Source organism: Molothrus aeneus, chromosome 16 (genome assembly GCF_037042795.1).
Source record: "Molothrus aeneus isolate 106 chromosome 16, BPBGC_Maene_1.0, whole genome shotgun sequence".
Classification (NCBI taxonomy): Eukaryota; Metazoa; Chordata; class Aves; order Passeriformes; family Icteridae; genus Molothrus; species Molothrus aeneus.
In genome coordinates, this window is record NC_089661.1 from 8,423,026 (window position 1) to 8,447,649 (window position 24,624).

General features: G+C 36.9%; 1 protein-coding gene across 1 annotated transcript in view; it reads right to left on the minus strand.

Annotated features, from left to right (window-relative positions):
• The window catches only part of SMG1 (SMG1 nonsense mediated mRNA decay associated PI3K related kinase), a 61,103-nt gene that overhangs the window by 22,267 nt on the left and 14,212 nt on the right, over positions 1-24,624 (minus strand). Inside the window, exons 4-36 of the mRNA XM_066560608.1 lie at positions 23,941-24,077; positions 21,658-21,716; positions 20,752-20,965; positions 19,872-19,997; positions 19,706-19,778; positions 18,922-19,019; positions 17,267-17,440; positions 16,081-16,305; positions 15,868-15,969; positions 15,171-15,440; positions 14,493-14,623; positions 13,647-13,808; positions 13,070-13,188; positions 12,558-12,645; positions 12,374-12,475; positions 11,723-11,863; positions 11,232-11,431; positions 10,793-10,989; positions 9,968-10,135; positions 9,029-9,183; positions 8,416-8,561; positions 7,549-7,750; positions 6,520-6,629; positions 5,976-6,123; positions 5,438-5,597; positions 4,717-4,837; positions 3,846-4,094; positions 3,276-3,560; positions 2,124-2,268; positions 1,713-1,851; positions 1,191-1,421; positions 922-1,099; positions 139-300 (exon numbers count right to left, since the gene is read on the minus strand). Of these exons, the coding sequence (XP_066416705.1) occupies positions 139-300; positions 922-1,099; positions 1,191-1,421; positions 1,713-1,851; positions 2,124-2,268; positions 3,276-3,560; positions 3,846-4,094; positions 4,717-4,837; positions 5,438-5,597; positions 5,976-6,123; positions 6,520-6,629; positions 7,549-7,750; positions 8,416-8,561; positions 9,029-9,183; positions 9,968-10,135; positions 10,793-10,989; positions 11,232-11,431; positions 11,723-11,863; positions 12,374-12,475; positions 12,558-12,645; positions 13,070-13,188; positions 13,647-13,808; positions 14,493-14,623; positions 15,171-15,440; positions 15,868-15,969; positions 16,081-16,305; positions 17,267-17,440; positions 18,922-19,019; positions 19,706-19,778; positions 19,872-19,997; positions 20,752-20,965; positions 21,658-21,716; positions 23,941-24,077 (5,217 nt within the window). The remainder of the gene's footprint in view (positions 1-138; positions 301-921; positions 1,100-1,190; positions 1,422-1,712; positions 1,852-2,123; positions 2,269-3,275; positions 3,561-3,845; positions 4,095-4,716; positions 4,838-5,437; positions 5,598-5,975; positions 6,124-6,519; positions 6,630-7,548; positions 7,751-8,415; positions 8,562-9,028; positions 9,184-9,967; positions 10,136-10,792; positions 10,990-11,231; positions 11,432-11,722; positions 11,864-12,373; positions 12,476-12,557; positions 12,646-13,069; positions 13,189-13,646; positions 13,809-14,492; positions 14,624-15,170; positions 15,441-15,867; positions 15,970-16,080; positions 16,306-17,266; positions 17,441-18,921; positions 19,020-19,705; positions 19,779-19,871; positions 19,998-20,751; positions 20,966-21,657; positions 21,717-23,940; positions 24,078-24,624) is intronic.

Below are 24,624 nucleotides of genomic sequence, written 5' to 3' on the forward strand. Positions count from 1 at the left end.
ATCAGTGAGTTCCCATACCAAAAATATTCTTAAGATCAAAACTGAGAAAACAAAAACACCACCTCAGCATCATCCTACCCAGTATATAAAAATATAGTAGCTTAAGTTTATTTGAAGGCTTTTTCCTTTTCTCCATACCTGAAGTCTGGGATTCACTGCTAAGTGAAATGGTTCCCACTATTGCAGGATAGAGGATGAGATGAGGAGAATCCTGAGCAACTCGACAGAGCAAGTTGCAAATGCTCTGACGTACGTACACCTCTGGGTGATTCAGGCGAGAGAAAAGCTGGGGAATAATTCCTGCAGAAAGAGGAAAAGCAAATGTGCTGATTCACTTCATTCCTCTTCAAATGAGATAGAATTTTATTTTTAAAAGCATGCCATTATTTTTGCATAGGGAGAATGTAAATCAAAGAAGTACAAATTTACCAATTTACAAAAAAGTCCAAAACAAAGAGCAATTTTACAATAGGTGGCCTCCTCCTCTTTGCCTCCCACACTAACACTACAACCTTTGAGGGGAAGTCCCTGAACAACCAGAACCTGCAGTGTAGTGACAAACAACTAATTCTGAAACTTGTAGCTTTAGTCACACATCTCTCTCAACTATAACTAGAAAAAACCCACCTCATTTGTTTTTTAGAGTGGTCATGTGATGTAATACTTCACAAACCACATCCCCTTTCTCCTTTCTATGTCTTCAAGTGGGGTAAGGAGGGGATCAAAATCTGTGCTACTTATCTACTTCACAATCAGAGTGTGGGGCAGACTTTAACATCTTCAGTGACATCATTTAGTAAAAGACAGGGTCTCCTTTCCTCACACTTAAATAAAAATTTTACCAAAGTGCAATAAACAGCTTTCTGCATTTAGAGAAAATGTCTCAAAATCAATTTTAACAGCTAGATAATATATGCTTACCTCTCCAAGGAGCAGTAGGTGTAGTTTCTAGCCCATGCTCTAGATACTGTCTAAGCTCTCCAGCATGCTTCACCAGCAAGCGTAACAGTCTCAGAGTTGCCATGACAATTACATCATCTGTGCTTTGCTCAGACGTGTTTCTTAAGTGCAGTCTGGGATCTTCTTCATCAAGTGGAACCTTGAAACATAGAAATACTCCTCTAAATTAAGTATACAGCTCATATCTCATTTAAAAAACTTTGTAACTTGGTTTCCACATCAACACTAACCTGCCCAGCATTGAGTTTGAGGAAAGTAAAGTATGCACTGCAGGACAGTTTATAGAGACTGAAGATTCTGTCTACAACTTTCCTCCAGACTTTAATTAATCCTTCTGTTGCATTTTCATCAAGATCTGAAAGCCAGGGACAACTTGTTAATAACTGACGCCATATCACATCCACCATATCATCTTCTTCATTGTCCTCATTTTCAGTGATTTGTAGAGTCATATCTTCATCCTAAATGCAAATAAAGGGAAAGCAGGTTTGATTAAGTCCTCCAATAATTCCTACAGGCAATCTTAGCTCCTAAGTCAGTTTTTGCCTAGCAGCTCATGCAACTGCATTACTTGACCAGACTACCATAGTTCATCCAACAGGTGGATTACCACATAGCTAACAGATGGTTTCTTGTACTGTCTGAATTTTAACTTTAAGACATTTACAAGAGTTAACATGAACTGCAAGAAGAGGGAAATAAGGTTCATGCTGAAGCTGAACATTTTTTCACACAAACAAATCTACACTTACTTGAATGCCAGCTGGCCGACACACTGCCTGCCCAAGAATGCCATAGATTTTCTCTTTGTCCTCCTCTGCGATGTTGTCTGGGAGCAAGTTCTGAACCTCGGATTTCTCCCGGGGCAGCAGCCGAACACCTTCTCCCTGACTGTAACAGTTAATGAATTATTGATCCCCATTACATGAGTATTTGTGGAGCTACTGCAAGTCTATCTATAAAACTTTTTGAAGGAAGAAATCATCTTTATCTCAGAATTAAGTTAGCTTTGTTTTACAAAGGCAACTAACCAGGAGAAAATTCATTTCTCCGCTCACGGCAAACTTCAGACCACATACAACAGCAATCATAAATACACAGATAAGGTTTATCTTAAGAAAACCAATTGTACTGTACAAATTCAAGCACTAGGCTGTATTTACCTGGCATTATCAACTACTTTGCGGCCCCATCTATAAGCCCAGCTAGCCAGGGCTGCCCAGGACTTGGCTACTTCAGGTGCCTGTACTGAAGACAAGTGATAGAGCTGGCCCAAGATGAAGTCTGGTTCTCCAACTCCAATGTTTACTGTGATGGGAGAAATAGAGTAATATGTGTTACAGTGTAAAACCTACTTAGGCCTTCCTTAGCACAGAAAATAACACCAAAAATTAGGGGTATACAGTATTTTTTTAGTAAAATTAATACCCAACAGTGCAAAATTTTCCAAAATGCAATTATTTTTCAGTTCTGACACAGCTTCAGAACTAAAATAAAGCCTAGTTTCCATTTGCCAACAAGCACTGCTGACACTCTACAATTCCTTCCTCTCTCACAGAGAGGTGGAACTGAGGGAAGGAACTCATGGCCTCCAAAGGAGCACAGTGCTCCAGGGAGAAGATTTCTATGAAGTACCTAGGGCACTGTGGCTGTGTTTATTTGTGTATATATTTATGTTCTTCGTCATCAAGTCAGAAAGCACCTACTGTTTAACATCCACCAACAGCTCTACAATAATTCTGACTCTGCATGAGAGGAATGAAATTATTTATGAAATCCAAGTTTAAAGAAACACAGAATTTATCTTAACATTTAAAGAAAAGTCTGCTGGAAATTAGGAATGAGAACACATTCTGCAGCAACAGCAGAAGTGTTCAGATTAATTACAGATTAAAGATAATGAAAAATCCTAAAGTATTTTTCACACTTATGGGGGCCTTCATAACATAAATCCTCTCCATGCTTAAACCTGAAAGATCTAACTCAAACTTTAGCAAATACACAAGCTGAAAGCAAACACACACAGGGCAATAACTGATATCCTCAATACAAAACAAACATATACCAGTTTCTTTCTCAGGCCACCATTACTTGAATGGGAAAAATGTGACAGAAATCTGAAATATGTTAAGGTGTTTGGGTTTTTTAACTGTGTATAGTTACCTTTTGCACAAAATACACACCCCTCACACATGTATTAGGAAAACAAATACATGAGTGATGGAGCACTTAGTCTTCATCAATATAACTGATGTTATCCCTCACTATATTTATCAGTAGCTAATTTGAAAAAAGAACAATGAGAACAAACGTACCTGTAGATTCACTTTCAATCCTGGGATATTCATCTTCCAGTGTATTAACAGCTGGCAGCTCAATCAAATTATATATGTTTTTAGACAAGGTAGACAGGCCACTGTGATTCTGCTGCTGTTGAGCTCTATATACTTGTTTCAACTGTCCTGAGATCTCTTTCCATTCTGCTTGAATCCATTTAGCCAGTGTGAGAATAGATTTAGCAACTGCATATTCAGCTTTGGCAGATTTGCAGAAAGATATGGCACAAGAACTCAGCATTTCCATGGCATGTGTTGACTGACCTGCATATCATGGAAAGCAGGTTTTCAGTACACTGCTATTATTTAAAACAATTCTGAAATTCAGCACACTCATATACAACTTGTAGCAATATATTTTTACACAGAAGATTCTCTTTTGAAGAATGACAAGCATGAAAAAAACTTGTGAAAACACTTTCAGACAGACAACAGCTAATGGGATGAAATCAGTTCCTAGTGATAGTGCCCTACTGTCACTTCTTCAAGGTGAGGAGAATTAGCCTGGTTATAAGGAAGAAAGTCAAGTCACTATAATGTAACACTCACCTGCTGTGTATAACAACTTTGTTTTCTCAATATCAAGTTCAGGACCCCATTTTTCATCTATCTGACCTGGTGCAGACAATTTTTTGAAGTGCTGGACTAGGTCCTGTGCAGTGGTGGTTTTCCCCAGCTGCACCTCGCTGCACTGGGCCAGCAGCCGTGTAGCCAGGGCGATGTTTCCTCGCTTCCGCGCAAACTTGGCTGCTGTTAAGCCCAGTTCCATTAGATGGCTTTTAATTGGGACTGTTGGTTCTGAAGAAGAGAGCAAGACATTGTAAACCAAAGTATTCAACCACTGTCTGACACACAGAGAACTTCTGCCCAATATATAGTGTACATGGGCATCAGTAAAAATTGCTTCAGAGATTTAGATGACTTCATTTCTGCCTAGAATATTTATACACCCCATGTCAAACAAATTATATCCATAGATTATTGGCTGGGCAAAAGATTTTCTTCTCAGCTAATAAGCCTACTTTTCCCCTGACAGAACTTTTTTTTCTCCCATTACTTCTTATCAAACTGCACATTTAAATGGCTTTCATGACTGTGTGTGAAGACTCATTATTCATAATGTTGAAATGTTCAAAAGTGAAAGCAGTTAAAACATGAAATGATGAGCAAGTAAGGGGTTATTAGGAGAGGAGTACACAACTATTAGACACTTCAGAATGTTGTTTTTCTTTTTGAAACTGTCTACATCACAGGACTAATCAAGACAATGACTAGTAAAACAAGACACTTGAAGGAAAAAAAAATTTGCTTTTAAAAAGTACTTCATCTAAAATACTAGAAAAAGACAGGTGCTGCTTTCAGCAGACAAGTTCAAATTCTGCATTTGCTTTTCACAACACCATCGTGAGAGCTTACACACCTTTGAGCTTTTCCATCAGTTGATTCTGGTACACTGTGTACCTCAGGGCATGCATCCATGGCCTTACATCGTGCTGCTTGCATGACCTCAACGCTTCATTGAAGAGAGGTATAAGACAGTCCTGCAAGAGGCACAGTTGTCTTGAGAGACAACTTTACTACCATGCATTTCCATTAATTAAAAACAAAGACCATTTTTAGAGCAAACAAACATTCTTATTTCTATTGGTAACCACACTTTATCGCTAAGAGAAATATGTTTTATGTTTGATTTTGAGAGGAAAACACTGTTGTGTTCTGAACAATGGGATTAGAAATTACATCTAGAACATTCATAGTGGTTGAAGTCTGACATTCAGTTCTTAATTGCTGAAGTGATTTTTTATTAGAGTATTTTTAAGTTGTTTTGAAAGTAAATTAAGTGCATGTTACAATGTATTCAGAGAAGAAATACCAACACTCTAAAAGGCAACTATAAATAACAGTTCAAAAATACTGTAAGTGTAATTGAAAGAGAGGTATATTTATAACTATAGAGAGAAGTCCAATTGAGATGTAAACTTATAAAAACTTGGGTCAAGGCACATTAGAAAACTAAATGAGGTCTTTTGACAGTACGATTAACAGTCAAAACAATTAATGCATGTTTTACATTCAATACTCCACAGTATGACATGGCAAAAGACATTATCCCAATTTAGGTTTTAAACACACAGAATTACCTCTGATGTCAGCCTGTTGCATACAGTGTTTTCCAAAGCAGAAGAACAGTACAACTGAAGAGTGCTCAACACTGGCAAAGACTGAGACACGGTGAGCGTGGAAAGCCTCAAAGGCCCAATAGCAATGCGGGAGGTTTGCTTTAGGTACTTGATAAGATTTCTGAAATTAAAGGATCAGGACAGTCATTTTTCTTAGCTAGACTGTAAGAGTAAATAATGATATCAAAATTACTGAAGAAAAAACAAAATCAGTAACAAAATCAGTATCTTTAAAAGGATGGTGAGAAAGTGTTGCAATATCATACAAGTTACATTACAGTACTTTATTATTAAGCTGACACAGAAGTACTTTACCAACTCAAGTACTTTATAAACTATATGAATTCCATGTTAAACAATCTTATTTTTCCTCAGTAAGCTTATAACTCACAACAGCTAGAACTGCCATGGATGCTGGAGCTTTACACAAAGTTATGTTTAACAAACTAGAACAGGTTTTCACAGTTTTCACATTAATTCATAGCACATTTCAACTTACTCAGATATTGACTGCCACTTTTGCTCCTGTTCTATGTGGTTTACAGCTGTTGCCAGACATACTGAACTTCTCAAAAGCTGTACTTCAACTGCTTTTTGAAGTTCTCTTGGATCAGGACTTAGCATATTAGGAAGGAGCTTCTTCATGTCTACATGGAGATTAAACAATTGAAACCAACTAGAACTGCCAAATTGTATCATGTTTCACCATCTGATAATGCATTTTTCACAGTAAGGAAGTTAGGAAAAAAACCCCTCTCTTTTAAAAATATATTTTATATGTGTATGCATTCATATTATTCTATTATGAATATTCATCACAGATTACTTATAAACAGTCACAATAACTCCAGAAAACACACTTGCATCAATGTTTAGGATGCCCACTGCCAATCATTTTGAAGTTTGATTCATAAGGGTTATGGTCAGTCCACTGAACACAGCAAACTGCATTCAGAAGTTTCAGTCTGTCATTTATACAAGCAGATACACAAAGAAATATTTACTTTTGCATTTGAAGTAAATGTTAATTTATGCATTTATACCTATTTTTTCTTTGGATCCCCCTGCAAGCAGGTTGATATTTTCTCCTGGTAATAATTCTAGTTGTTCAATGCATTCAGTAAGTTGTCCAGACTCAAAGCTGCTCAAAGATCTGCAATTCAACATTTATAGTTTTATTTTCATAGTTCTTACTTCACTCCAGCTGCCAATTATATTACACAGCAAAAAGAAAAGACTCAAGAGTAACTCCAAATCCTACAGAGCGCTTATGATTAATTCTAACCAAAATCTCAATTATCACATACATCAATAAAAGGCACTAGATCTGCACCAAATGAATGAATGCAGTACCAAAGGGAAAGAAGAGCCTCTTTCTCTGACAGAAGCTGTCACCTTTTCAGACCTGCAGATTTTATTTCACTGGTCCCTTTCTGTGCTTTTATTTTCAAGTCAAGAAATTTCAGCCAAAAGGATTTTACTATGTTGACCACAATCATGCAGGAGTGGAAAGCAATCAAGTTGTCAAATAAAAAGAAACTATCAAACTTTGAAGATCTATTCAATGTCACAAGTGTTTTTCATGAACTAGAAAAATATCAAAGTTCAGGAAATAAATGCACAAGCTACAATTCTAAATTTCATTTAAAAAAAGAAACAAAACTAAGAAACTCAGCAGCCAAGACCACTTCCTTTCCTACACTTTTTCCATTAAATTAAGATATTTTTAAGAACATGAGATACCTTTTATTTAAGTTGTGCAAAAGGATTCATCTTCTGCTGAGTAAAGCAGAATAAATTTGCTATCTTTTTTTCTTCAATGAAAGATATTTTTCTTGAATACTAAGCAGCCTCAGCAGCCAGAAAGCTGCAGTAGCTATTTAGAATGATGTTATCTCTTCATCTGTAAAAGCCATGGCCAAGTTTTCACCCTCCCAAGAACACACCTCTCTCTTCTTTGTATGCCTCTATTAGAAACTGACATCCAATTTTAAATCCATTAAAACTTTAATATTTCAGTTGTAAAACAATGAACTCTTAGGTACTGTTGAAAAAATTAATTATACCCTTACTTTATGTAGTTAAAATCTGCTTTCAGGTTGATTGAGGTATTACTATTGCTTTTCTTCAGTTCATGGACCATGTTTTGCCACTCCTGAACAGCAGACCAGTCAGCAATGGAAATGTAACATTCACATGCTTTGTTACCCAGGTAGTTTATCACTTCAGGTGAAGACTCACTTGGCTTAGTCAGAACAGTTTTTCTAGTTTCTCCTATGGAATGAAAAAAATTTACAGAAACACGCACTTAAATATCTATTTTCAAACAGCAGTTCTATTACTCAAACATTATTTCTATATCTTTTGTCAAGAAAAACTATTAATTAAAAAAAAAATCAAAGTTACACAACTTTTACAGGATTCTTCCACTGACACTTCTTCTAAGGGAAAAGAGAACCTTTTCAGATGAGGTTTTGAAAAAATTTAGTTTATATCTGTAAAGGAGCATCAAAACAGAAAAACAGAACAACTAAATTGGGAACAAGGGAGGTTCATTTTCAAAGATGAAACAGAATACTGCAACCAAGTCTTAGAAGTTAAAAATCTCTGAGTAACTAGTGCACTTATGATACAATTATGTCATAAACACTAAGGTTTAAGTTATGATGATCTAAAATAAACTAGATTTAAATTAGTAAATTACAAAATATTTTACCTATTACCTTTAGTTTCATTCAGCTAGACCTCAGTACTGCAAACCCTCCTATCTACACATAATAGTGGTTTCAAGGGCATTAAGTGGTTCAGTTTAACTGCAGACAGAAACAGGTTTTCAGATTTCAGAGTCAGACATTACCATGGCTGTATCACTGAATGTTCTTATTTTATGCACACATTTACACAGATGTATTTCTCTTAAAAAGAAAACAAATACTGACCATTCAAGGAATGCTTTGGGCTGGCATTGTTCACACTGTTGGAATTGGCCAACTTCAGAACAGTCTTGTCAAAACCTGTTATACAGCAATCCACCCCAGTCATGGAGCAGAGGTGCTCCTGGTACTCTGCAGTTGCTTTTTCAAACCTAAAACAGTTCAATATTTTAGTCAGCATCTTAAAGAACCAGGTTGGGTTTTTGGTTTTTTTGTAAATAAACTAGATTTTGAGCATTATTTTACTCCAATACTCATATCACCTTCAGCAAAAGAAAGGGATTAAGATAGGATATGAGGTTGCTAGCTGAATTTCCAGGTTATAGCATTTGATAAAAGCTTGTCCATAAAAGTTTTAATGTAAACTTCAAATCAAGTAGAGAAAGAAAGAAAGAAATGAGTTTTATATTTGACTGTCACAATTTTAATCTGAATGAGTAGAGCTGAATACTGATTAAATACCTACTACATCTCTGAAAAGATTCACTGAGTATAATTGACATGGAAATTCATCAGCAGCCTTGACTCATGCCACAGTTTAAAAGACTCACAAGCAGAACTTTCCCTAGAAGGAAAAAACTTCCAAGTTTGTAGCATCCAATAATTTATGAAAACTTACCGTCCTTCTGCTTGCTGAGCTACAGAATTGATCCAGGAGAGGCTCTTCCCAACTACAGCAGAAGACCAGACAGCAATACCCTGAATAGCTTCAGGACAGTGAAGCTCACATAATGCTTCTACCAGCATCATAATTGTCACTTCCAATTCATTTCCCTAAATGCAAACCAAAAGCATTTTTTAACAAAAGTCATCTAATGCAAGAGCCCCCTGTCTGTGGGTGAATACTCAGAAACAGTGAAGCAGTATTTCACTATACACATCTACAAGTGCTCTGATATCCATCCACTGCACTGCTTTTGGAAGAGCAGGGAAGCCAAGGGAAGAGTTTGTGCTGTGAACTCACAGCCTGAACACCAATGGTGAGCAATCACTGTGTGGTGGCTTTGTACCTATATGATCATTTCTAAGGGAGCACAAAGTAACAAAGAGCTATCAAACCACCTTTGGTAAAACATTTAAGCAAATCAAGTCAAGTACTGAAGAAACTATTCAACCCTTTCAAGAAGGTTTTAACTACTTCATCCTTCCATTCCACCCTTGAACTTAGCTGCTGCTAGTTAGAGGAAGGGTACTCCCATGACACAACCCTCAGGTAAGCAAACCATCACACTACCACAAGCATGGGATGGCCTCACACTAATGCAGCACCAGTTTCACAAGGTTTCCACTAAATTAGAAATTGCTCAATTAAAAATGTGAATTAACTGTAGCATTCGTTCCTGTGTAGTATTTGACTACATGTGCTCAGTACATCCTAAATTCCAATCCACAGTATCACAACCACAACAAAAACACACAAATTAAAAATGTGGCTTTAAAGAACTCATTCTTTTACATACCACTTGGTTTAGTAACTACTGGTTGCCTTAGCTTACTTCTTTTAGAATATCATAGTGAACATTTCTGCAGTAGTCCACAGAGTTTGAAAAGAGAGTACCTGAGTGATACTATTATTAGTTTTCATTTCTGTGAGTAAATCAAATCCATGCCTGACTGTCACAGCAGGCTGGCCAGCCAGCAATCCAACTCTCATGATGGACAGTCTAATCCGTGTCAGCCAGTCCTGGCACGTCTGGCGATTGGTGTAAAAGAACGTCCTGATAACCTTCAGAGACAGGAAAGGAGTCTCACAACAACATTCCTCTGCACAAACCCAAACAGCTAAGTACTTAAGATTGATATCAAAGGCAGGAAGATTTATTTTCTCCAGTCTTCAATTAATCATTCATTTTATTAATGCAAATGGTCTGAAATCACATGTAGCATGCAACTGGCCAGGCACACTGGCAGGGCAGAAGTTTTAATATGAACTAACTATAAATCATTTATTAGTGTCACATCAAAATCTGGTAACTAAGCAGTTTATTTCAACAGTGAAGAATGTTTTGCACTTAGAAATACACAATGGGGTATGTTGCTTATAAATAATTACTACACTCCCCAAAAAGCAATTAGAGCTTTAAATAACTGTGTTACTTTATAATAGGGCTGCTGACAATCTACAAATAAGTAACTGCTACAAATCAGAGGTACTACAGTCTTGCTGGATTTGTACCACTATGCAAGCTGATACTCCAGAAACAAAGCCTGGTCTAACCTGTTCTGTAGGATTATGCCAAAGTTAAAGCCAGAGTTTTTTAAGAGTCTCAAACTTTGAGAAGTTTTTTTTTGGAATTCCATTGCTAAGAACTGAACAATCCTGAAAACACTGTTCATTCACCAGACTGTTCCAAGCAACATCAGCACTGCAAGACAGACAAACCTTGGGTGGAGAGGTAAGGGCATTGGCACATCCTTCATATGCATTGTACATCAACTTTTCCAAGTTCTCCAAATACTGCAGAAGAAGAACAAGCCTGAGCTGATTGCTACTGTGTCCTTCATCATTGTCTGCAGTAGTCCACTGGCTGACATCTTGATCAGGGTTTAATGTGTGGGCTGCAAGGCTCCTAATAATACCTGCACATTTTACCAAAACATGGGAAAAAAGAGTTACCACATGGTATTGTATTTAAATGTGCAAAGGATAGCAATGCTAGCTCTCAAAATCTACCACAAGTTAACAGTAATTATGCAGCATCTTTAAAATCTATAAGCACTGAAAAATAAATCCATTGTGCCTCTTGCCTTAGACATGAACACCTTTGCCTCACAACCTTACCAAAAAATCTCATCAAAATAAAGTGTATTTTTTACTTTACCTTCAATTGTTTGAAATGTATCTTGGGCTCTCCCCAGAGGAGTTCGTAGCTTTGAGAGAACAGTGAACTGAGCTGCTTCCCAGACAGCCCACTGCCACAGCACAGCATCAGTCTTCAATAGGTTCCTAGGGATGGCTGGCTGATCTCTCTTATCTAGCCTTTGACAGCTGTAGAATAACCTTTCCAACCAATTATCCTTCCTGAAAGAAAACATCAGTGCATTGACAAGTTTATACTGTACACACTTCATCTCCCTCTTGTTCACAAACAGATCTCACACAAAATTAACTTCCAAGCAGCAATGTATATAGGAAAATATGCCAAAAGATGTGTATGTAAGATGTTTATAAATACTTAAAAGTATAAAAAAAGTTTGAAATTAAAGCAACATAGTTTATAATGGTAATTACAAATCGTAAACTAAATGTAACTCGGACTTGTTTCCTATAAATTCAACATTGATAGATTTCAGTTCCACAAGGAGTTCTTACCCAGTTCGGTGGAGGTTTCCATACAAAATAAAACTGATGACATCAGAGAAATCCTGTGGGTGGAATGTGTTACTTGGAGCTTTGCTCATGTGACTTCTTATGGCCAAAGAAATTTCTTGTATTTCAGTGTGGGTACGGTTACTGCAGGAAGAGAGGGAAAACAACCCATGCTGTAATGTACTTGAATAGACCAAAACAAGGTTTGTAAGAGTTACACACACACTATATCTATACAGGATGACTAGAAGTAATTACATGCTTTGGTATTAATAGCAAGTGCTTTCAGAGTTCAGGTCTTCAAGGCAAATTATAGGACATAATATTGCTGAAGCTCTGGACAACAGGGACCTCACAGATGCTCAGTGTTTGCTTCAAGAAGTGATGCACAGCTTAGCAAATTTATTAATTACTTTGTGTACTACATACTGTTCTTAGACCAGTAAAAGCGTAGGAGAGATAGCAAGACACTTAGAACCACAGAGGGTGGGATGAGACCTTTAAGATCATCAAGCCCAACCATCAACCCAGAACTACTATTGTAAGCTCATGCTTTTTGATTTTGAACTAAGTCCACTGGCATTATTTTTCAGGTTAAGTGTCTCTGAAGAAGCTAATCCATTATTTACACTGAAGCTGGACTGAGCAACTCACCTCAACACAACATCCAAACGAATTGACTTGAGCAGTTTTCCAAAAGCTTGTCTCACACGAGCACCACTATGGACAAGCTGAACACGACACACATCAACACACCTGCAACACCAAAAAGGAAAGAGCTGTTGATATCCCCATCATCAGCAGAATTCTAATAACAGACAGAACTCTGTGCAAGTACCTCTGTAAAAGGTCATCTGGAAGGGAGGAAGACAGGGCATGGAGGCTACTACATGCTTGAAGACAAATGTTCACATCTTCCAGAAGTGCTAAATTAAGGAGTTGAAAGAAGAAAAACAAGTTATTCTTGCTGGAATTAGGTAACTTCTGCACTACTCTGCATTTGTTCCCATCTTATTTACAGATTTTGGAATTGAATACATCACAGAACTGTTCCAGTGCTTTTGAGAAATGATTTGTGACTGGGAAATTGGTCTACCAAAAATGTCAGTGATGTGTCAAATCTCTTAAGATTGCAATTTATTTTAAGAAAATCAATTGTTTAAGTAACAGGCAGGGATCCACTTTAAAAAAAAATCATAAAAAGAGTCTAAGTTCTTGCACAATACTACCTTGAAGCATTCTTAAAGCAAATGAAACAAGTACAATTGGTACTATCAGTGGGACAAGGCTACTTAAGTACTTCATTTTGAAATGTAAAAGACAGTTAAGTAAAAATATGCAATATCTTACTGTTTGCTAAAAGTCCTTTGCAAAACTTATGAAAAGATGGGAGAGAAAATAACGGTGTGTATGTTTCTGACTTCTTCATCAGAAGAGCCACTTCCAAAGCCCATGTTGTAAGTAGTTTCCTTCAAAAACCAAAAGTTTAGTCACTCTACACAGTTACAGAAAGGTACTTTCAAACTACTTCACCTTGTACATCAGTATCACACCACAGCTCACACTTTTTAGACAAGTTATTCTTAACTTTAAAGATGTCCCCAGCTTTCACAGCATTTTGGTAATACGGGATGGCAACTATTGCAAAAGGATAATTTCAGTGAGCAAACCTTTTCTTTTAGTGAAGTTTGAAAGCTCTGTTTCTACTGGATAGATCTTAGGATGGTTTAAACTTCGCTAGTTTTCATATAATAAAACAAGCAGCATTTTTTTTTCCCACAATTTCACTAATAGTGTATAAAAAACCCAACATTTGACAGGTTAAATTTACCCCAAGTTTTACAAATTCAAATTATTGTGGTTTCTGAATTAATGTATTCTACCGGACAGAAAAAAATTTCCCAATTTCTAAGAATATTTTCCTTACCTGGTATCTTGAGTAAGGTTATCCTTCTTAAGCAGTAGCCCCAAAAGGTTCAGTATGATTGAGAAATGTTTTTTTGTTGCTGTAGTTACAGTACTTATAACTGCTCCATCAAACAGAGAGGGAGAGGAAGAGCTGAGGCTACTGGATATGAAATGGTCGTGCCTGAAAAGGCAAGGAAAAACAAACTGTAAAGCTACCCCAAGATTAGATATACTTCCCTGAAGTTCACAGGAGGAGAGAAAACATCAACAATTAGCAACAAAAGTTAAATGAACACATAGACACACAAACCACACTTTGTCAAAACCCAAATATTTTGATCCCTAGCCTAGAAGAACAAAGCTACAATTTCCTATCAGTCCATGCAGGTCAGTAACCTGTTCTCAACTGCATCTGGTATCCAATGCTTAGTGAAAAATCACCACAGCCAAGAATGTAAAGAGTAACAGTTAAAATTATTCCCTTTAACAACAGTTTGTATTAATAAACTCTAAAATGTATTTACATCTGTTGTTTACATCTCATTACCTCTCCCAGATCTCTCATTAAGCAAAATAGTAAATAATCTTTCCTAATTTACTTTTAGCAGAGTTCTCCCTCAGTTATCTCTATTCAAACAAGATTTCTAATCTGCCTTTGAATAAAAGGCCAACTTTAAGCCAGGATATGCTTTCCTGGCCGAGATACAGCTTCCCTGCAATTAATGAAAGTAAAAATTAATTAAGGAAGCTTGGGCAAACATTTGATTGTAACAGCCTATTTCATTTCATCCCTCCAACAATATATTCTATTCACATCAGTCCATCCTAGTGCTCTTAAAATATGCTGAATTATCAAACCCCATACCTGGAGCAGTGTGAGTACAACGTGTAGAGCACTGCATACTGGACAGCAGGGAAGTGAACTGCTATGTCACCATGAACAATCATCAGGTTTTTACTCAGCAGTGCAAACACAGTTGGTGAAAGGGCCCACATCTATAAAACAATCACAGAAACATAAAAACTAGGACCTACTTTTAACTGTAATTTTCACACCATCAATTAATGTCTTTCCCTTTTTACTGACAGGAGATAATTTAACTCTATTGTTTTCTGACTGTAACTATTTTCTTTCCCATTTTTTAGAAGTTGGTTAAAAGTAGTTAATGTTTTTACATGCAAAGATCTGGAAAGTGTTTTCATATGGCTAATATACTACCAAAGGACATTTTACAGCTGCTCTTATCTGTCTTGAGTTTCAAAAGCAATTACTATGATGATCTTAGCATTAAACCCTTAATAACCCTGATAAGATGCTCTTTCCTATAAACTGCTTTTCATTATGCAACAACTAGAGATACAATCCACCCACTGTTTCCCCTAAGTTTTAGCACTGGAAGTTTTAGAACAACTTAGGAAGTTCAGTGACAAATATGATCATTTTAGTTATACATATGCACCCTACTGGTGTAATACATTAATTTTAAGTAACCAAGTATTTTTTACACTTATTGCATGAACTGTCTGTTGAGTTTTTACTCACCCCAATTAATGAGTTTTTAGCATTTCCAATAGTACTTAGAGCACTGAGATCAAATATAACAACAAACTTGGCATTATCCACATTGGATATAAGCTTCTTGAAAGAGTCATGCTGGATTTCAGAACAGGCCTCAGGAAGATGTAAACTATGGAGTAGACTATTTAAAGCACAGGTCATTTCTCCTAGAATCAACCTGTAAGCAGTCTCCAGAACAGGAATGTTCTTCAGGCTCAATACAGCTTGGTATACAGCAAGGGCTGCTGCAACGACCTTGAGAACATAATTACAGCAATAACTGATTAGAACAAATCATAAAATACACTAATCAGCAACAAAGACTTTAAAATCACTCTTCTTCATCTATGAATAGCTTAGTCTGATACAGATATCTATCTTCAGTTTTCTACACCTCTTACTTACAGACTCTAGATCATCCACCTAACACACTGAGTATCAAAGCCAGATGAACTAAGGACTTCTCTACCTGGAATGATGGCAAACTTTCCAATTTCTTATCAAATCTAAATGCTAAAACAAAGAAGTAGCTATATCTGTCTTTTCAGAAATTTCAGATATTCAGTTAGACTAAAAAAACGTATTTAAGTTGAGCTTTACAGCTTAAGTTTTACAGCTTAATATATTCTAGGAAGTGCATGAAGGCTGTTGGAATATACCTGTAGAAGTTACTTCCTCTTACCTCTTTCTCCTTATGATAACGAAGAACAAGTAGTTTAGACTCTGGTATAAATAATTTCTCTACAAATGATGATGGTAGTTTTGTATTTATTTGTTCAACAATCTGGGGATAAAAACCAAAATAAGTAACTTCATCTGAATTTTTACTCATTATTAAAGATTAATCAAAATACTGTTTTTCTAGTCCCTCACAAGAATAAAAACATGTACAAACCAGTGTCAACAGATTCAGGACCGAAATGACATAGTCAGTGCCACAAGTCTGACAATTTTCCATTTGATCTAATCCATAGGTGATGACCATGTCACAGTGTATGGTCATACTGGGATCCAGGCTGCCAAGTAAAACCCCAACACACTCATTGGCAGCTGTAAGCACAGCTTCAGAAAAGAACACTTGGTTTGCTGCAGTCACACATCTCATTACTCTGTACAGAACCTGCAAAATTAAAAACACAACTGAGTTAAACTCCATTAAAGAAAGATGCTAATTAATTGTCTTCACACCCATTTGATATCCTGTCCCATCACCTGCTCTGCAGCTTGTTCAATTCTATTCTGAAAAATGTAATCTTGACATTACACTTCAGAAGTGTAAGAAAAAACAAACTTTCAACTGCTTGGTTTCCAAGTCAGTTAGAGATCTACAAAACCTAAATTCATGATTCACAGTTCTATTCAGTTCCAACTAACATCACCAGAAATCCCCTTGAAAAAGACAGAGGAGTTTTCTTGAGATTTTGTCATAAGAATCCCCTGCAGATTAATGCAGAAGTTACATAACTGTCTTGTCTTCAACTGGGAAATCCATACACTTATTTACCCAAGAAGCTGTGTCTCTCACAAAATTCTGCAAGGGCATAAATTCCAGCTGGGCAGGTCATCCAGCAGCCACAAGAGCTTAAGTGCAAGCATTTTTATCTTATCTCCTCACCCATTACAGAACTCTATCAGCTACTTAGCATATTATATAATATTTATTCTGAGTTTACACTATCCTATACTATAGAGCTAGAAAAGTTTGCTATCAGATTTAATAGATGAAATTTCAACTTCGAAAGAAAAATCATCACATTTTATAAAATCAAACTCATAAGTAGAATTCAAGTTTCTACAGCGGCATAGTTATCTGAATAAACAATAACAGTTTCAAGATAAAATTAAGTTAAAATGTCTAAAAAATTAATTTCTGATACAATTTCCATGTGCCACTATTACCATCTATACTTCAATAAAATTATTGTAGCGTATTTCTTGGAAAAAAGTAAGATTTACTCAAAGCTGAGAATATACACATTCATGTGACATTCATAAAACCTAAATCAGCTCAGTCAATGGCATTGCTGTTTGGTGACAAAACATTTGAGCAACCAATAAAGCCAAAGCAGTGGAGCTCTTACATCAGTTACATAAGCTTCTGTAATGGGTGGTCCCCTGATGGGGCTGAAGCGCTCGCCGATGCTCCTCACCACGGTGCTGAACACCCTCAGCAGGGCAGCCAGCTTGGGCAGCGACACCGACGGGGGAGGAATGTCCTCATCTACTGATTCCCCTGAAGCCACGTGGCTGAGGTCCTGCAGCACACAAGGTTTGTGTATCAGCACACATCATTAACTTACACATGGGTAAAATATCAGAATGTGAGATTGAAAATACTTCATCTCTTTTCCAGACATTAAACTGTACAATCTAATTACAGATGTGTTTATCCAGTATCTCTTAACTACACACACAAAGGTGGAATATAGGCACACAGTGACAACGAGAAGTCACAGAGTAGCAATGAGTTTAGCCACTGAAACAAAGTACTCAGACTATATCTTGTAAATTAAACCTGAGGCTTATGAAGTTCCTGGTCTCTGGAACATGATCATCTGTATTGCTGCACTGTTACAACAGTTGTCAGCACACTTTTACCACTCTTCCAAAAATTCCCATCCCCAAACTGGAGTGGAGATGTTTGACTGGCCAATCCTATCATACATGTGAACTACGTTGATCTGGAGACCAAGAGTTCACTAACAGCCTACTCCATGCCAGCTGGCACCAGTGCCTGGGAACATTCCCAGAAGTGCTGATCTCATTAGTAGAGCTGTAGCCTTGCTCTGCCCCACTGTGAGATAAACACACTGGCTGGAAGCACCTCCTCCATGTTAGCACACGTTATCTTAAAACTCTTCCGTGACTAAGAATACACACATTGACCAGAGCAGCAGCCAGCCTGATAAGCAGTGATTTACTGCTCTGCCCTGAGAATCCTAAAGCTGCCCCAGCAAAGGCCCTGCTGTACAGAGAATGACACTGACCAAATTATTGATTCTGCTTTGAGTGACACAATTATGCTCCAAGTACAATTTTACCTACAGGACCTGCATATTAACACACACAATGTAGTATAATTGACCTGTAAGTACATTATCATGTAAGCACCTACACCTTAAAAGACAGCACTCCTCCCCCCAACCCCAAAGCACTTCCTTTAATGACAGCATCAGATAAACTCTATGCCCTGTTAACTAAGCAAAGGTTACAAAGTCAAAATGAAGTATAATAAATGAATATAATCTCATTTTCCATCAGTTCCTGCTCCATTATTTCCTGCACAATGTAATCTGCTGCTTTATTTTAAAAAGACAGATTTATCATTAGTCTTTTGAAGCATTAAGATTTCCTCTCTCCCCCCAACAGTTACGAGTTCTGAAACACTCTGAGGTTGGACAATTAAAAATAAAGCATCAAGGAAAAATCATGAGCTGTCTTCACATCAGCTCTTAAAAAATTAAAAGCATTCCTGTTTGGTCAATTCTTTATAGTGTTACTACAACACTATATTCTCAATCAACAATGGCTGAGGGCCTGGTTGTGATACTAATTAAATAGTTCATGAGTATTTGTGCAGTTGGTCATTGTACATGACTGAATTATACTCCATAATTTGGTCCTCTTTTCCCCAGGAAAGCCTACAAAAGTAATACAGGCATGAAAATCACAGTTGTGGGTTTATTAAGAAAACTGTAACAGTTAACTCTGGTATATACCATAAAGTCTTGTTTACCTCAGCATAAGCTTCCATATCTTCCAAAAACTGACCCAAAAGTGTGGTAGAAAAGGTTAGATCAGCCACCCAAAAGGGCTCCAAGCTCTGCAGCCATCCTGTACAAAAATACCAAGCCAATTAATACAGGGTGACATACAATCTTTAAATTTTAGTTGCATATTTCTGAGGGAAAAGTTGCTGAGCTAAGAGGTCATCTACATGAAAATACTAACGCTAAATGTTTTTAAAAGAAATACAAATTGTATCTCCCTCTTCTGTCCTTTTGTAAATATAATTTTAAGGTTCAGTTCTGCCCCACAGCAGTAAACACCAAGGATAGAATCTAGGACTATGACACAAGAAGCATAATAAACTTGCTGTGAGTAACTCCCAAGAAAACTGACAAAGCTACTGGAAAAACTCTCCTCATCTTTTAAATGCCAGTACAGGATCTTTATGAGAAAAATTCTCTAAAAGTACATAGGGAAAAAACATATCCTTTCACAGAGGATATACTAAGACCTATAAATTTATTAAAGATTGTTATAAAATTGCACACAACAATTGGTGTTTAAATGTACCCTGAATAAAGCATCCCATTTTTCCAGAATTAGCAAAAAATGGAAAATGCAAATTTACTAAAAAGCTAGGAACAAAGTATCTTGTTATGTAGCCAGAAACTTAATTTGGTTTTATGTCAGCTTGCATGTCAGAAGAACAAAACTGGTGTAAATAAACCCCAAACATCCGCAAGCCGGAGCAGGCTGTGAGACCCTCCATGAGCTCCTGTGGCCAAACTTACCAGAGACCTGTTGTGTCAAAGAAGGTTTCTGAGTATGATCTATGTGCCACCCAACCAGGATGTCCACTGTGTCCTGGAAAGCAATTGTGAAAACAGAGTCATTTTCCAATTTAATGCACCAACATTTCCATTACAGAAAGAAAACACAAAGCACAAAGAAGCTTACCCTAAAATTGGTGCTGAAAATGTGTGGGTAGCATCGAGACACCAAAAGGATGCACTTGACACACTTGCACAGTAACTCTGGTGTATCAACATTTTCTAGGATGGACTGCAGGCTGGTCATTACAAGCTGAAAAGTAAAGCAAAGCCACCAGATATTTCACATTAACATGAGAGAGAACACATTGCAACAAACTACTTTGATTCAGTCAACAAAACTCTACTCCTTCTGCAGGGAACAAAATGTAAAAGGCATCACATTCACTGCATGAAAATAATCACTTCAAAGGGGCATTTGCTTGATATATGGCAGAGCCAGGGAACACTTTTCTTTAGCTCTTTAGCCACAGAACAACTGTGTAATTTTAAGTCCTATTTCTCCTGCTGAAGCTTTCTGGCTCTGTAAAGTAACTATTAAATTGGAGCACAGACCTGGCCATAGCTGTTCTACACCCAAAATAAGAAACCCTAAAACTTGTACAAGGGGACATCATCTTGTCTGCACACATCCTACTCCTTCTCAGACCTACCCACCATTCCAGTTAGAAATTGTAAACAGGAGGTGGCACAAAACAATCAAAAGGTTGGGTTTTGTGTACCATTCCACATAAGTTTATCTTTTTGTCTCAACAAGATTCTTCTTGGATTTGCCATAAATACTAGAAAGTTGCATCAAAATATGTATGATCCTACAAAGACATGTCATTCTTTTCTAATTTAACCAGAACCAAATAATCCCATTCAAAAAGTTCCCTCCCAGTTGTAGTGATAATTACTTATTATGTCAATATAGCATTACTTACTGTTCATTCCAGTTTAAAAAGTTCATTCAAGCATTGCACTGAGAAAATCATTAATAATCATGTTTTAACTTGTAGTCTTACCTGCATTAAGGATGAAAATGCTTTCTTTTCTCCTACAGTCTCTAGTGCTTTGTAGGTTGCACACAAATAAAGAAGTTTAACTTCATCTTTTGTGGATGAACTGAATTTGCTAAAAATCCATTTAAAGATCTTCTCAGCCTCGTAGCTCAGAGAAGCACAAAGAAGGCCAAGACAGCAAGCTCCTTCCTGTCTCAATTCCTGAAGCAATTTGCTACTGCATTTTTGGAGAGAAAAAAAGAAACTTGGGATCTCCAGCCATGACAGCAAACAGAAGCATGAACAAAATTATAAAGCAAAAGAAAATATATGCAGAAATGAAGCTGCTTCTCTCCTACTTAATGGCAGCAGTGGCAAAGCTAAGATAAAATTCTAAGAAACATTATTTCTGTGGAGTAAATCAACTTGAATTAAAGTATGCAAATGTGCTGTTTCACTAGCAACACACCACTCAATAGAAATAGTTCTTAATATGCAGCTGACTCTGGGAAATAACACTGACCTAAGCACCTAAAAGCCCACACAAACCTCAGCATCCTCTACATACATTCTTCATTGGATGTAAATGACTCAGCTTGTAAAAAAACTCATTTTGTTTTGGAAACTACACCACCACAGCATTGCACAGCTCCACCAGCTGAGTGAACACACCTGAGACAGACTCCACACTACCCACAGCATCAAAGCCACACTTGTGCCTTCACATTCTGGCCAAGGGAGGTGTGCTCTAGACAGCCCAACAGTACTGTTGATATACCTAAGAGCTTTACTCCCCCCTAATTTCATTCTGTTCCTGCAATGGGACACCCATGCAAAACTAGCAAATCAATTTCTCTCAAACTTTTCCCTCTCTATTTCAAACCTAATGCTGACATTATTTTTCCCCTTTAGAGCATTTTTTCAACTTACCTTTCATTGAGCACATCATGAATGGCAGTCAGGATATTATCCAGTTGTTTAACAAGTACCTGGAATATAAGATACATAAAAGGCATAAGCACAGTAATTGCCCAATACTGCCTCCACAATAGGTCCTGCTTACACCCACATTAAACACAACACTCCCAGTTCTCCTTGCCAAGAAAATGCCATTATGCTTTCCATGGCCACTGCAGACTAGCATCAACTATATTAAGCAATACTGCAATATTATCCTAGATGTTATATTTGATATTTATTTACAGTAGCCATGAAAATACTGGCAGCCTGCTATCAAGATCTGTTCCAAGTTTAGTTCTTGCTGATAACATTACATCATCATGGAAGACACATCACGCAGCTCATGAGTAGCATCTACTAAAGACCAAATCTCTAATATTAATAAATAAATTGTATCACTGGAAAATTTAATGGAACACATAAAATAATCTGAAATATTAAAGTTTCTATTTAGGCAACACTGCATTTTAGTAAAAAGGAATACAATTTTGGAGATGAAGCATTATTGATGACCCAGTGCTCTTCAGAAAACATAACCAGAAAGACTTGTTTTCCTAACATGCACTGAACCCCTGCACTTTAGTGATCTGATTGAAAAATCACACATTAGCTGCAACTGTGTAACATATTAACAGGAAGTTTTCTTGACAAGTTAATAAAAGGGTTTATTCTGCTTTCTTCAGAAAGACATTCCTCTTTAACACAGTGCATGGTATCCAGTTTTTGTTTAAAGTTTTGAGCAACATCATGCTTTTGAGGGTGGAGGGACAGAGATCCACATGCTTGACCCCTCAGAACTTATAAGGGCATTTTGAAAATGTGTCTGGTACCTGCAAGACAGGCTAAAAAGGAAAAGACATCTCTATAATTTAGAAGCTAAAGCAGGACTCCATTAGATGACAAGAGACCACTGACTTCTACCACTTTACTTTGAACTCATATTTCAGCCCTGAAGATGAAAAGAACTCAGTTAAACTACACTAAATAGTGTCAAGACCTGCAGGAACTACTGCTAGGTTAAACACTGTCCATTATGAAGTTTTGGCCTTGATATCACTTGACATCTGATCTTATTCTCATTAGTGAGCTCAGAGAAGCTTCTAGGTGACAAACTTCTAATATTCTGACCACTAACAAAGTTTGTAATCACTGACTTATACAATAGAATGACAATTTCAGTACATTCTGAGATAGCAATAAACCTAAATAAAATGCAGTTACAAAATAAAATTTTAAAATGAGGAAAATCTCATGGAGAACAATGGAAATAACTAAAAATAACCACAGAATAACTGTGGAAAGCATTTGCTTCCTAAACCCTTGTAGTAACAAGAGGAAAGTTGAAGTGTTAACTAGGCTTGCACAAGGGCTGCTTACACCTAGGTGCACAGACCAGAATACTCCCCACATTCAAGTCTCATGTCCTCTGGAAAAGAGCACAATTATCACTGGTTAATTAACATATAATGAGAAAATGAACCAATTTCTTGTAAGTAAGGACAGACACAGATCCCACAGCTAAAGTATCAGAGCACTGCTTGCAAATGAGTGGCAGGATATTAAACCATCACTTCCTGCTTCTTCAGTACTTGGAGAACTCTTAAGCTTTCCAAAACAGTGGGGGAGATGTGTCAGACAATATGCTCTTTAATATTTCGTTTCAAAATACGTAATATTAAAAATTTATACCCACAGTGGGATACTTCCCTTCCCATCCCCATATCCTTAAAAAACACTGAGGACATTAGAGACTTCAGCAAACCACCAGAACTCCTAAAGATGTAATGAAAACAAAGATTAACTTAGTTCTCTTCCCACATACAGAGATGTTTAGTTAGAAAGCTGAGTAGCTCTAAGAGCTATTCACAAGAATAAATACCTGTGTATTTTTAATTTAAAATACAGAAGCAGTTCTTGAACAAGACAACAACACTTCCCCTTCCCTCTGTTTCCTTTTTGAGGGATCCAGAGGCTATTCCTAAGAGCAGTCAAAGAAAGCCACACACATGCCATGTTAATTCCTACAGTTCAGGCATTCAGCAGTTTACATCCTAAGGCCATACATCCTAATAAAACATTTCCTGCATTATGGAAGCAAGACAGACAATCCAGGAATACACTCTCCTTTCTAGTGGAATGAAATTCTCTGTATACAAGATAAACCTGCAGACATATCCCAATACTCAGATTTGAAAAAGACCATTTTATAAAACAAGAACTACCCAATGCTATGGAAAAGGAAGAATTGCTGACCAGTTTGTTTTCTGGTTGCTGAATGAATTCTTTCAGTTGCTTTACAGTAGCCAGTCTTCGGTCTCTGTCGTCTTCCCGAGTAATCCTCCGAAGAAGATTTGACAGTCGAGACTCGTCAGAATAAGACAACGGTCGCTCTGCAAAAAGCAATTCTTTAGTTTCTCCTACAGCATTTATCAACTGCACTGTATTGTCCAATATGTCTATGAGTAGAATCAATAAGTCATAATAGTCATTTAAGAAAATAATTTAAAATCAATCCTGATTGGTTTTAAACTTTCATAAAAAGGAAGTTAAATGTAAAATCCAATTTAGCTACCAAAATATTTCATTTCTTCATGTGGACAGCCCAGTACGTGTTGAACTCATTCAGAACTAAGTAGAACTGTCTTACTTTTACACAAAAATCTGGACTTAGTTTCCTTCTACATAAATGGAACCAAAAAAAAAAAATGGTGTGGGGTAAGATTAAACCAGACTTCTGGTTGAATAAACAAAAATAATTCAACAAATACTATTTTGAGAAAACCTTGAGGAAAAAAACAAGCTGCTTCCTGAAGCAAAGAACCAGATTTAAGTTCAGGCAACTACAAACAAACAATATTTTCTCTCTGATAGGTAGCAGGGTTCTGCTTCAAACAGGAAAATAGACCTGCTCTTCATTGACTGAGGAACAGAAGCCCC